The sequence below is a fragment of the Dryobates pubescens genome, chromosome 1 (assembly GCF_014839835.1).
Source record: "Dryobates pubescens isolate bDryPub1 chromosome 1, bDryPub1.pri, whole genome shotgun sequence".
Lineage (NCBI taxonomy): Eukaryota > Metazoa > Chordata > Aves > Piciformes > Picidae > Dryobates > Dryobates pubescens.
In genome coordinates, this window is record NC_071612.1 from 47,125,467 (window position 1) to 47,137,813 (window position 12,347).

Below are 12,347 nucleotides of genomic sequence, written 5' to 3' on the forward strand. Positions count from 1 at the left end.
GCAGATTTTTCTGCACTTTCACAGAATGAAGAAAAGTTGGGCTTCTCTCTCAGTAGATTTTATTCCTTTCCCTCATGTCCCCCAGCTAAAACACACCTCTTATGCAGGGTTCTGACTTCTTCCAAAAGCTCTTCAGCTCTGCCCTTGCATTCCTATTAAGAACTCCAGTTCTGGTTATTTCTTCCTCTCTTGCCCTTTTACTTTCTCCGTCTGTTTCTGTAAACATGATGTCTTGCCCAAATTGTTGGCTCCTAGTACAAGCAGTAGACAGTGATGGCAAGGCAGCGAGTTTGAGCTCTGCTTTGCCTCACAGCAGGGCTGGTTCATGAGATTTCTCGTGTCTCTGCTTATTCCCTTTTCCCTGTTCTTCTGTTCAGTGACCAAAGTAGGGAAGCTTTTGCATTTCAAGGGCTATCAAGTGAGGTACATTTGAACTTTGCTATTTAACAGTTTCACAAAGACACCTACCAAATAAGAGAAAATACATGTATGTATGAATGGTCTTGGTCACGCTGGACAGAGTTCAATGTGTTAATACCATAGGGAAGCAGAGTCACTCATTTGAGAGAGAGAACTGGAAATGGAGAAACAGCCTTTAAGCTGATATTCTTGAGAAAACATGGGCTAGAGAGAGGAACATAGCAATGTGCTGTTGTAGGTTCTTCATGTTGTATAGGCTGTTAGGACAGAACAATTTAACAGTGGGAGTAAGAGAAGTGACAGCAGAGAAGAGGTGGAAATTATGTAGTGTGGAAGAGAAGCCATGCCATGAAACTTCAGGGAACAGTCTGTTTTTCTAGGTAATTCTCAGAAGAGTTGTCCTAGTCCTGGAGTCTAAGCCAGCTGTGAGATGCTGTTTCCACGAGAAGCAACACAGGAAAATATGCCCAAGAAAATACATAGTAAGAGGCAGGGTGATAATGATGATGTGGTTTGTGGAAAGCAGTGAAAGCTTACAGCTCAGGCTCCTACCATTTTGGGCACAACTGCAGTCTAGCAAATGCCTGGCAGGTAGAAATGTAGAGTACAGTAGTTGTGAAAGGTGTTCTATGTCTAGTGACCAAAAAAGGAAGTCCATGTAGAAGTCCATGTTTCTAGTTTGTCCTAAATGCAGGGTGAAAGTGCAGTGCCCATCACAGGAGGGGTATGATTTTTGTCTCTGCTGAGTGTGACTACTGAAATACCTTGTTACAGATACATTCAATCAGACCTTTGCCAAAAAGGCAAGTGAGCAATTCCAATGAGGAATCCTGTTTTTCTTTCCTTTCCCTTGGTCTCACAGAAAGGATCTTCATGTCTTGCCATAGTTGCCAGCTGTTCAAGTGACCTGGAGTAGAGGGATTGTGAAAACTCCATATGGAGCTGATTCTGATTAAAAAAGACTTGTTTAGTTCTGGTCTACATTAAGCTATATTTATAGAAGCATTCAGCTGCTTAATGTGCAGAACAGTAATCATTCCTTATCCTTAAAGCAACAGAAATTTGAGGTGGTTTGTAACTTTTCTTTCAGAAAAAATGTTTAGTTGGTTCAACTTCTGTGTCTGAGAGAAAACAGAGTCTTGGAAGTTACAAGGTTCAGTTCATGCTAGGTTAAATTAAGAATTACTGTTTATCAAAAAAACCCACCTTATTTGAAGAAAAATTCTGGTTTGTGTTTTGCTACAATGTGACATGTTATGTGTATAGCTCTACTGACAAAATGCAATACCATACTGACAGTGTCTGCTAACACATGATGTTCTGGCAGAGCCATTATTGAATGCAGGGGAGACTGGAAAGGTTTGATTTCCAGACCAAAAACTGACAGCATTTATCATTTTTCAGCTCTGTGTGGTCTCCTTGGCGTTGTTCAGAACACTCATTGGCTTGCATTGTGAAGATGTGATGTTACAGCTAGTTTTAAGGTAAAGCCCAAACTCCTTTTTCCACTCTTCACTCTAATTCTGGGACATGCAGTCTCTGTCTGTGGATGCGGAGCTGGAGGAGAGTTCTCCAAGAGAGCAGAAATCCAAGCAACTACAGAGATAAGAATATTTATGATCCTGAGATACGTCTTCTAGACCTGAAGTGTGATTTATGCCCTGTGATCTTCAGGAGCAAAAGATTTTTCTTGTGATTTATTTCTATAGAAGTGAGAGAAGAGAAGCTAAGAATATATTTATCACTTCCAAACTGCTTATTCCCTTCTCCTAAACATATAATTCTTCTCTCCTGCATGTTTTCTCTAGTGTATTATACACTGTGATATAGAGCTTTATACTTGTTTGCAGCTTCCACCTGCTTTCTTGGTTTCCACCTCTTTGATTCCTTTCTCACTGAGAGTCCTTCTCAGGTAGGTCCCTTCTGTAGGTAGACCGTTACATAATGTACTGAAATGTGTTGATTATTTTTGCTTTTAAACTGGTGGTTCAATGCATTCAGAATTCTCAGTTGTAATTGACTGTTCTGAGAATTGGTAAGTTGGAAATACTGGTATTTTATCACTGTATATCACAAGAACATTTCAGTTATTTTCTGTCCCTCCACCCACAGAAATTAAGGTTAAATTCCCCTGTAGCTATGGCTGTTGTGCCTGAGAATGCTGTTAGGACCCCTGTGACCTAAAATATGTCACCATTCTAACAGCAGTAAAGTTCTCTATTTAATCTTCTTTTTTGTTTAAGAAATCCTTTATAATTTTTGTGCATTTTAAATGGCAAAGCATAGTTCAGTTGCACTGAGGCTCTTAAAGTGATTTAGAAAGTCGAAAAGGAATGCTTTACTGAAGTTCAACAAAGTACTGTGCTTCCTCTATTCCTTGTACTCCCCATAGCTTATTTCTTCCTCTACCTGAGAGCTTGGTCTTGATCTACTGCAGTAAACCACCTTGATGACCCTTCCATCCATTTTGCTGGCTGCTTGCCTGGCATACATAAACTGCCTCTCTCTGGATTTCCCAGGAAAACAAATGAATTAAGGATTCTTAGACACAGCTCACTCATATTGGGACCAAATCACTCTGCTGGCCTTTGACATCTATCCGTCCCACACTTCCTCCATGCCTTCTTACAGCAAGCTTGCTCTGTCTTGCAATGGATTGTTTACTTTTCTGTTCTGATGCAACTGACCTCCCATCTCTGTTTGTCTTGACATTTGCTCATCAAACCATAGCTTTACAGTATAGAGAGTCAGGGTTTCATGCTCTCGAGAGTTTAGAATATGGATCACTGTCAAGATTATTATTACAGTTTCTTTTAGTTTGGAGAGAGCAGGATTGTGGGAAGTGGTGTTGCTTTCTCTAGCACAAAAGCGCAATGTAGTAATGCTATTCGCTGCTGTTGCAGGTATCTAATCCCATGTAACCACATGATGTTGAGCCAGCGGTGGGCTGTGAAAGAGACAGACTGTTACTCTGTATCTGCTGCAAAACTTCTGGCCCTGACCCCAGCCTGCTGCACCACTGGGATCACCCTGACACTAGAAAGCCAAGGAAAGGATGCTATTTTGTGGACAAAAGCAGCACAAACTAAAGGTAATTGCAACTCAGGGGAAGACTAGATCATGAGCTAAGTTTGATTTCTTATCTTGGGTGGGGAAGGATGGGAATGGGAGGAAATTTGATGGGCAACAAACTGGGCAAGCCTGGACTGGAAAGCATGTTTAATCACTTCCATATGTCCAGGTATGTTGAAACCTTATTTTAACAGCTATCCACTTGAATACACATTCATGAAGATAATGTACACAGACACAACAGCAGCTCTTGGTGCTTCAGCATGGCTGTTGTTGTTTTAAGATTTGAATGGGGGCTGATCTCAAAAGTCTTTGAGTTACAGCTCAGTTTTGGTGATAGGCACAAGCCCTGGATGTTTATGAGCAAATCTCTTAATCTTTATTCTCTTACCTTCCTGCCTTACTGCATGGTTGGGGCGTAAGGCTCTACCTGCTGTGTCATAGTAGATACCTTGCTTGCAAACTTCTGGTATATTACTCCTGGCATGAGTAATGTTCTTTACTTTCAGATTCTGGTAGACGCTCCTCTGAATCTACTTGCATTGTGGAATCTGGAAGAACTCTGGACATTAGCTACTTGCAGTACCTGGGGGAAGCTCAAGAAGCTATCCTACAGTGCCTGAAAGATTGCAAGGTTTGGTCTGCCTTGTATGATGGAGTAAACCCTGATCCAGACACCTTTATCCAAACACTTGCGGAGGAGAACAGTAGGGATGTGGAACACCCCATGTTTCAGCTCCAGCAAAGGACAGGTAGCACCTGTAGCTCCTCTCAAGTAACTCCATCTGGTGAGAGGATGCAGTTGGAGCTAGAATGGGATGATAGCTATGACACAGGGATTTCTCCTGGTTCTGATAGAAGTTCACCACAAGCATATGATGATCTGGAAAGCACAGAGATGCAGGCACCTGCAGAACCACCAAAACATATTCAAGAAATGAAAAAAAATGCCATCATGCTCATCAAAGGATCTTACATAGAGGAATCAGACTTCCAGGATGATGTTATGGTTTACAGGTTATGTGCTCAGAAGGATACTCAAGACAATGGTAACTCCGAGGAGAAATCTTTAAATGCAGTCGGAGAACATGAGGTCCAAAGCCAGACTGTAGTCAACGGGCCTCTTGCAAAGAGACAGCTGGAAGTGGAGCTGGATGACCACAGTAAGAGAAATTCAAGCTTGACTCACAGTGTAATGAAAGAACAAACAAATCAGAAGGCGATTGAAGTTGATCCACAGCCAGACTTGAAGCTGAAGCTGTCTCCTCAGGAGACAGATCAGAGCTTAAGTGTAAGACTGCTGAGCACAGATGGGGAGGATTTCATTGCACAGTATGACAGAATTATTAAGGAACTGGATCCAAGCAGTGCATGCTTGGAGGAACAGAAGTTGGATACTCCTGACAATACCTCTCCTGTGGAAGAGGAGGAGGACTTTGAGAATTTCTCAACAGACACTCCCTCTGTGGAGAGCATCTCATCTCCCTTTGGACCAGTTGAGGATGTCTCTCCCCAGCATGCTTCAAGGAGCCAGAGTGCTCCATTTACAGGTGGAATGTCCTGTTAATTACATACATAACAAGTGTAGGAATGCGTGGTGATTAAAGGTGGCCAAATGAGGTTATACTGCGTGGTTCCCAGCACAAGCACAGGGCAAGGAACGGTCCTGGCATTAAAGAGGGTATAGCCCGAATAGCTGAGACCTGGCCAAGGATAGTGAGGGATTGAATGAGAGTAAAGCAAGAGCAGTGAGTGTGCTGGTGGCAAATGGTGCTTACTCAGGGTTTGTGTTTTTGAGGTATTTTTTAATTTGTTCTCCACCTTGAGCAGTGGCTATGTTGTTTGTGAGAGCTATGTCTCTGCGATTTCACACTTCAACAGGAGGTGGCAGCACTAGTGCCAGCTGTAGGGGTACCTGTCTGTGCTCTGCCCTGGCATCCTCCACTGGCAGCTCTGCCCTCACTGTTGGTTGGCTTTTCTGTCTTGTGCCAGGCAGCAACTTAAACTTGGTCTCTGCATACTGTCCAAGCCATTCAGGAATGACAGGGCAGAATGGGTGTTTGATCTGGTTTTGTACAGCTTCTTGCGCTGCAGGCTCCTGATTTTTAATTAGATCTCCTAGATATTACAGTAATGCAAATAGCAAAAAATAATAACATCACCAGGTCTCCTTATCCAAAACAAAACCTCTTTATAAGATGACTTCTTTTTCATTTGAAGGGAGAGGGAAAACATTCATGTCCATTGAAATGCAGCTGTTTCTGCTCAGCTCTGTCTTCTGGTCAGCACTGTTTCTTAATTGAAAAAAATCAGCCTGTTTTTCCATCAGTTTGTTACTTTTGCTGTGGTGGCAAATTCCTTGTATTGGAAGCTAATCACATTCAAACCTTTCTGTTTCCCATTACCTGCTGTCAAATGTGGCTCAAAAATGTCCCTGTTGTTCTTCATCTAGTCCCTCCTTCCATTTGTTCATTTGCAAAGAACTCTCACCATAATCCCCCCTATTGCCCTAAACTCCACCAGAAAGTCACATCTGAGCAAAACAAAGACAAAATGAAACACACACAAAAATCCTTGCTGTTTGCTCCTCATCCACAACAAGTTTTACTCTGAGACTTTAGTAGAGATCTTAGTGATGCCAAGTAAGGAGGTGCTTGTAACAGTGCCTCAGAAAGGTTGAGATTTCAGTGTCTTTCAGATATAACAATGCATTTAATTTGGAATGCCATGCTGTCTTAGTAGATGTGTGTGATAGAATAGAATTAATGAGGTTGGAAGAGACCAACCTATCGTCCAACACCATCTAATCAACTAAACCATGGCACCAAGTGCCCCATCCAGTCTCTTCCTAAACACTTCCAGTGATGGTGACTCTACCACCTCCCTAGGCAGCCCCTTTCAATGGCAAATCATTTTCTATGAAAAACTTCTTCCTAACATCCAGCCTAAACCTCCCCTGGCACAGCTTGAGACTGCGTCCTCCTGTTCTGCTGCTGGTTGCCCGGGAGAAGAGACCAACCCCCACCTGGCTACAACCTCCCTTCAGGTAGCTGTAGAGAGCACTAGGGTCGCTCCTGAGCCTTCTGTTCTCCAGACTATGCAACCCCAGCTCCCTCAGCCTCTCCTCATCAGGCTTGTGCTCCAAACCCCTCCCCAGCTTTGTTGCCCTTCTCTGGACACGCTCCAGCAAGACAACATCTTTCCTAAACTGAGGGCCCAGAACTGGACACAGTACTTAAGGTGTGACCTAACCAGTGCTGAGTACAGGGCACAATGACCTCCCTGTTCCTGCTGGCCACACTATTCCTGTTACAGGCCAGGATGCCATTGGCCTTCTTGGCCACTTGGGCACACTGCTGTCACACAGCCTACTGTCAACCAGTACCCCCAGGTCCCTTTCTGCCTGGCCGCTCTCCAGCCATGTGTTTTGGTTGCTTTCACTGTATTGGGATGCTGTCATGTGATGGAGCTTCTCTCTGCAGAGTCAAATATCCACAGAGGTTCTCACACGCAGTCAGCGTTAGCAGTGCAATGATGCTCTCTTCAGGCCTGTAGTTCTGTGAAGAAAATATCCTATTGTTGTTATTGTTGTCTATGTCTAATTTAACAGCATTAAACATTATCATCCCTTTTCCCCCTGATCAAGGACAAATGTGTTCAGGAACAGGACTTCACTTTTGCCCTCCCAATCCCAAACAGTGCTTTTCCCGGCTCCCCACCAAATGGCCACACAGAGGTGCATAGTCTAGACGGGAGTAAGCTTTTTTTCATGTGATACAGCAGAGCTCCCCCTGTGCTTTGGTCCTCAGGTGCTCTATATAAATGTCTCCACGAACATGAGAGGGGAAGCGGTAGGTTATGTTAGGACAGGAGAAACTCTATGCCAACAAAAGGCTTTGGGCCTGCTCTGTTGGGTACCCAGGCAGTGAGGATTCCTGCAGGATCTGATGATCGACATGGTGATTGAAAGGCAGCACCTGCATAAAGCCTTGTCAGCACTGGCCTGCCTACCTTTCCTCTTGTGAGTGGAGTTGTGCCAGCATTGGCCATGATAGATGAGTCTCGAGGGCGTGCTCATGGTTGCTATAAAATATGATAGACTTCAGCCTTTAGTGAAGCTCTGTTTAGGTGAAGTGGCATTGTAGGCACTTCTGGTTTGATGCTTACTGTTACACTGGCCCAGAATTGCTTTAGCCTTTGCTGTAGTTTACAGCAGCCCCGGACTAGTTGGAAATTCAAAGCTAACAGTGCTGTAATCACATCACCCAGGGGGTCTTCTGTGTGGTCACCTTAACTTTTATGGAGCCAGAAAGCTGAGGTGAGTGGGTGTGGGCCAAGACACATTTCTGAGTTTCAGTGGTACAGACAGCCTTGAGCATCTCGCCAGCTCTGTCGTCAGGCTCAGCCTTACAGAAGCTTCTTAAGCTTGAGCACTATAGGCTTATGCATTTCCATGGTAAATCCTTCTGTATTTCAGTGGCTGTCGTGCAGCACCAATACACAAACTACAGCTGTCATTTATTGGTGATATTTATATGAGAAAGCCTATGTCTAGCAATAATTTTGCTTATCCATTATTTTAATGTCTCCCCTGTTCTGTGTGTCTGTTTGCAGTAATGAAAATGCCTTTTCTTGTGATGTGAACTATCAGAGATCTTGATTTTTGGTTTGTGTTTTCCTATTTCCTTTAGAACACCACAGCTTTTGGGTAAGACTAGCATGCTGGCTATAGTGTACTTGGCCCAGGCTTTGTGTAGAAATGAGGTACAACAAGAGCACAAAGTGCATATTGTGTTTGCATTGAAACTGGGGGCTACCATCTTGATGAGCTTCAAGGGGAGTGGAACAGTAGGCCATAAGGTACTGGGTGAAATCCTTGTTGGCACAGGTAAAGTGGAGTTATCACATTAGGTAGACCATTAATGTGAACTGATTGGCTAGCAAAGGTGCTTCTAATCACTAAAGTTTTTAACACCTCTGTGAGGTCGATTTTGTCTGTTCATCTACAGTTTGGATTTCCTTCTTGGTGGCTTTAATTAGTGTGTGTGTGAGGTCTAATTTGGTTGGTTATGATGATCAAAATATCTTTTAAATGCCTGTTTCCTAGATCTGAGGATTTTTCTTGTGTGCAAACAAAAGCATTGGTTTCTTCTCCTTTTCTTGCAGGACCGTTCATCAGCGTAGTGTTGTCAAAGCTGGAGAACATGCTGGAGAATTCCTTGCATGTAAATTTGCTGCTTATTGGGATAATTACTCAGCTGGCAAGTTATCCACAGCCCCTTCTTCGCTCCTTTCTGCTCAACACCAACATGGTGTTTCAGCCTAGCGTGAGGTCACTTTATCAGGTACTTGACCACAACCACTGGTCATGCCTACTGGAACAGGGGATTTGGTGTCTCATTAAAACTTTTCAGTTCCACCTGTTGCTTTCCCATCTGTCTGAGAGCCTCTCATCTCATTTCTGTGTTTTAATTACATTTGTACAAAAGCCCTGGAAATGCTGTAGGACCATAACTTCTGTTGTAACTGTTTTAATGCAGCTGGAGAAAGCCTGGTTATTCAGGCTATGGCTGCACTGGGAGCAAGGGAGGAAGTAGTAATTGTTACTGTTACTTTGACAGGTGCTGGCATCTGTGAAAAATAAAATTGAAGATTTTGCTTCCACTGAAAAAGACTTTCCAGGTCTCCTCCTGGAGGCCCAACAGTACTTGCTTTTTCGTGTGGACATGTCTGATGCTGCAGAAGAACTGCTAACCAAAGGTAAATGTTAACCATGCTCCAAGGAGCGCTGGGGAGAGTGACTCACCACTTTTCTACAGAAAGATTAAAAGTAGGTGTGGTGTGTTTTGAATATCATTAACCAGATGTATCCTTCTGACTTTAAACTGAGGATGGTCAGTAGGCCATGCTATATGGATCTATTTGGATGTTCTCTGCTCTTTAGAGGCTTTTAGTTGCCACAGAAAATGTCTGTTCAAAGGAGTAACAGAATCAGCTCTTGGCTTGCTGTCAGTTTGGCCATAAACAAACTTGCTTTGAAGGCATGAGGTGAGGTGGCATATGTGCATGATTTCATTTTATTTTTAGCCTGACCTTCAGCTAGTCATTGGTTCTTTTTTGATAAATGTTAGGGAGGACAGAAGTACAGAATGAATTAGTTTCTGCAACAATTGAATAAGGCTTTGTGTTATGGTTTGGACTGCTACTGAAGTAGAGAGATATTAGCCAGAAGACTTCAAAATTGCTTTCCTGAATGAAAAACAAAACAAAAGAGAGATGTAAAATCAGCATGCTTCAAGAGCAATGGGGAGCTAACAGATATCAGCCCAACAAAACAGCTTTCCAAGGGACTTGTGTAACATCTGCTTCTCAAGCACAGTGCAGGCTGTATCTGTCTTGAGAGTTACCAGCGTTCACACTGGTGTGAAGGAAGCTGTTAAAAATAAGCAAAATGAAGAATCTTATGTTCTAAGAACTTTCCAGAAGCAGCCAGGCAACTCTTAGAGTTGGGGCCCTGCCCTGAGGACTTGGTTTTTCTCAGCTTGTTGCTGAGCCAGCCGTGTTTGGTGCAGGTTTCCCTTAAAAGCCAACTTCTCATGTGATGGGAATGTGTCAGATTTGGGGAGAGCAGTGACCATGGTGATAGAGGTGAACTGGCAACAGGATTCAAGAGGGGCTGCATTTATGGGTGTGAGCTTACTCATCACTGAGACCCACTCTGCCTGTGCCTCTGACAGTGTTGATACTTAGATTTCAGAGTTGTGGGGAGCAGGACTTTTTAATGTGCCATTTCAGTTGTGTTTTAATTTTTCAAGACTGAATAGCAATGTGCCTATTTCTAGTCAGCACAGAGTGTGTTTCTAAGGTTTGTGGTACATCTCGTCTGTGAAATTATGATCTTGCTAAGGCTGCTTCTTGAAAAATGAGTCTGTGGAAGATGTCTGCTGTGAAGGAGCTGTGTTGCAAATGTCAGTAGCATTTTAGGCTCTACACATGGGTGCCACAGATTAGAATGCCTTACAATTAAGTGGTATTGTCCCTGGCATGTGGGAGATGAGATTAGGAGGCATCATTTAGAGTCCTTTCTCTCAGGTGCTGGCTGTAAGAACTTTTCTGTAATACATCCCTATGGCATTTTATTTATACTTCCTTCTTTACGTCAGATTTCTTCGTGGGTTTCAGAAGCTGCCAGGTTGACTCATGCTGATCATTATTTAAGAATCTGAAACAAGGCTGCTTAGTCATCCTGTTGGTACATTTTCTTCAGTGTTGTGGCAATCCTGCAAAGATCTCTTGACAAATCGGTGGAGAGTAAACAGATGTCTGGATAACTGCAGTCTTGGTTCCCAACCAGTCTTGGTTACACAAGGAATCAAACTTACTCTTGGGACAAGTTGGCTTAGTAGTCCTTCAACTCACAACAGACCATTATACTGATGAAGAAGTGCAAGGTAGAAAGTGCTACACTAATGGTAAATAAAAATCATAGAATCAATGAGTGGCTTAGGTTGGAAGGGACCTTTAGATATTATCTACTCAAACTTCCCCCCACTCCGGGGCAGACACCTCTTAACTAGACTCAGCTGCTCAAGGCCTCATCCACCGTGGCCTTGAACACCCCCAGGGAGAAGGCATCCATAACCTCCCTGGGCAATCTATTCCAGAGTCTCACCACCTTCATACTGAAGAATATCTTCCTAAGATCCCATCTAACCCTTAGCTTGAAACCAGTCCCCTGTCCTATTGCCAGACACCCTTATGAAAAGTCCTTCTTCAGCCTTCCTGTAGGATCCCCAGGTATTGGAAGACAGATATAAGTTCCCCATTGGAGTCTTTTCTTCTCTAGGCTGAACAACCCCATCTCCCTCTGCCTATCCTGATGGCAGAGGTGTTCCAGCCTTTGGATCATTAACAACTTCTATAGGATTTCTTTGCATTAGCTGGAACACCACCTTTGAGCATCATGCAAATTAGTTGTTCTCTGAGGGCTTTTTCTGCAAGTGAAAGTAGTAAATAACCCCCAGAGCTTCCTCTCCAGGTAAGAGCATTACTGGCCTCCTGCATAATTTACATCTGAAAAACAGAAGCCAGACTTAGTGGGGAACACAGATATAAAACCAAAATATTCCACAGTTATTTGCTTTCTCTTGACAGTGATGGTCTCTGAAGGTGTTGGAGCAGAAATGGACAATATGTTATTTTCTGCTTGCAATAGTCAGTGGCTTCCTTACATGGTAACTTGGCTTGCCGTTAGGTTCGTAGGGCTGTCATGATGTGGATCCCATATGAAATGCTGCCCTCCTTTCAGTGTGTTGGTGACTATCTCCAGAGTACTCATTTGCTCAGTGGCATGATTCAGTTTGCGTGCTGACCGTGGAAAGAAGTGAATGATCCTGGTCACAGTAAAAGCAAAACCAAACCTCTCTGGTCCCTAGACCTGTGCTTGTATTTCAGTTATTTATTTTTAATCAGTGAAATCTAAATCAAAGTTATTTTAGGGAAATTTTGATACCTGCTGAATTGAAGAGTTTAATTGAAAACAAAGCAGCTTTGACAGGATTCGAGCATTCTAGTTATATTGGCTAAACCCTAAAATGCTAATTATGAAACATTTCTACATGAAAAAAGAGCTAATAAATAAGTAAACTCTTCAAGGGAAGCTCAAAACTTGATCTTTTCATTGTAATTCATAATTCAAGTTGTTTTTCCTCCCGCAGTCAGGATTTTTCACAGAACTGAAATTCCTGTATTCTGTCTCCAGTAGATAAAAATGTGTAGAATAACAATATGAATGATTGATAAGTGTGGAGTTGGAAAGGTTTTTGAAACTCAAGAGAAGTACAACTTTGTTAGAC

General features: G+C 42.9%; 1 protein-coding gene across 1 annotated transcript in view; it reads left to right on the forward strand.

Moving 5' to 3' along the window:
- The window catches only part of FHIP1A (FHF complex subunit HOOK interacting protein 1A), a 37,756-nt gene that overhangs the window by 23,615 nt on the left and 1,794 nt on the right, over positions 1–12,347 (forward strand). Inside the window, exons 6-10 of the mRNA XM_009898226.2 lie at positions 1,825–1,904; positions 3,324–3,511; positions 4,002–5,042; positions 8,659–8,837; positions 9,114–9,252. Of these exons, the coding sequence (XP_009896528.2) occupies positions 1,825–1,904; positions 3,324–3,511; positions 4,002–5,042; positions 8,659–8,837; positions 9,114–9,252 (1,627 nt within the window). The remainder of the gene's footprint in view (positions 1–1,824; positions 1,905–3,323; positions 3,512–4,001; positions 5,043–8,658; positions 8,838–9,113; positions 9,253–12,347) is intronic.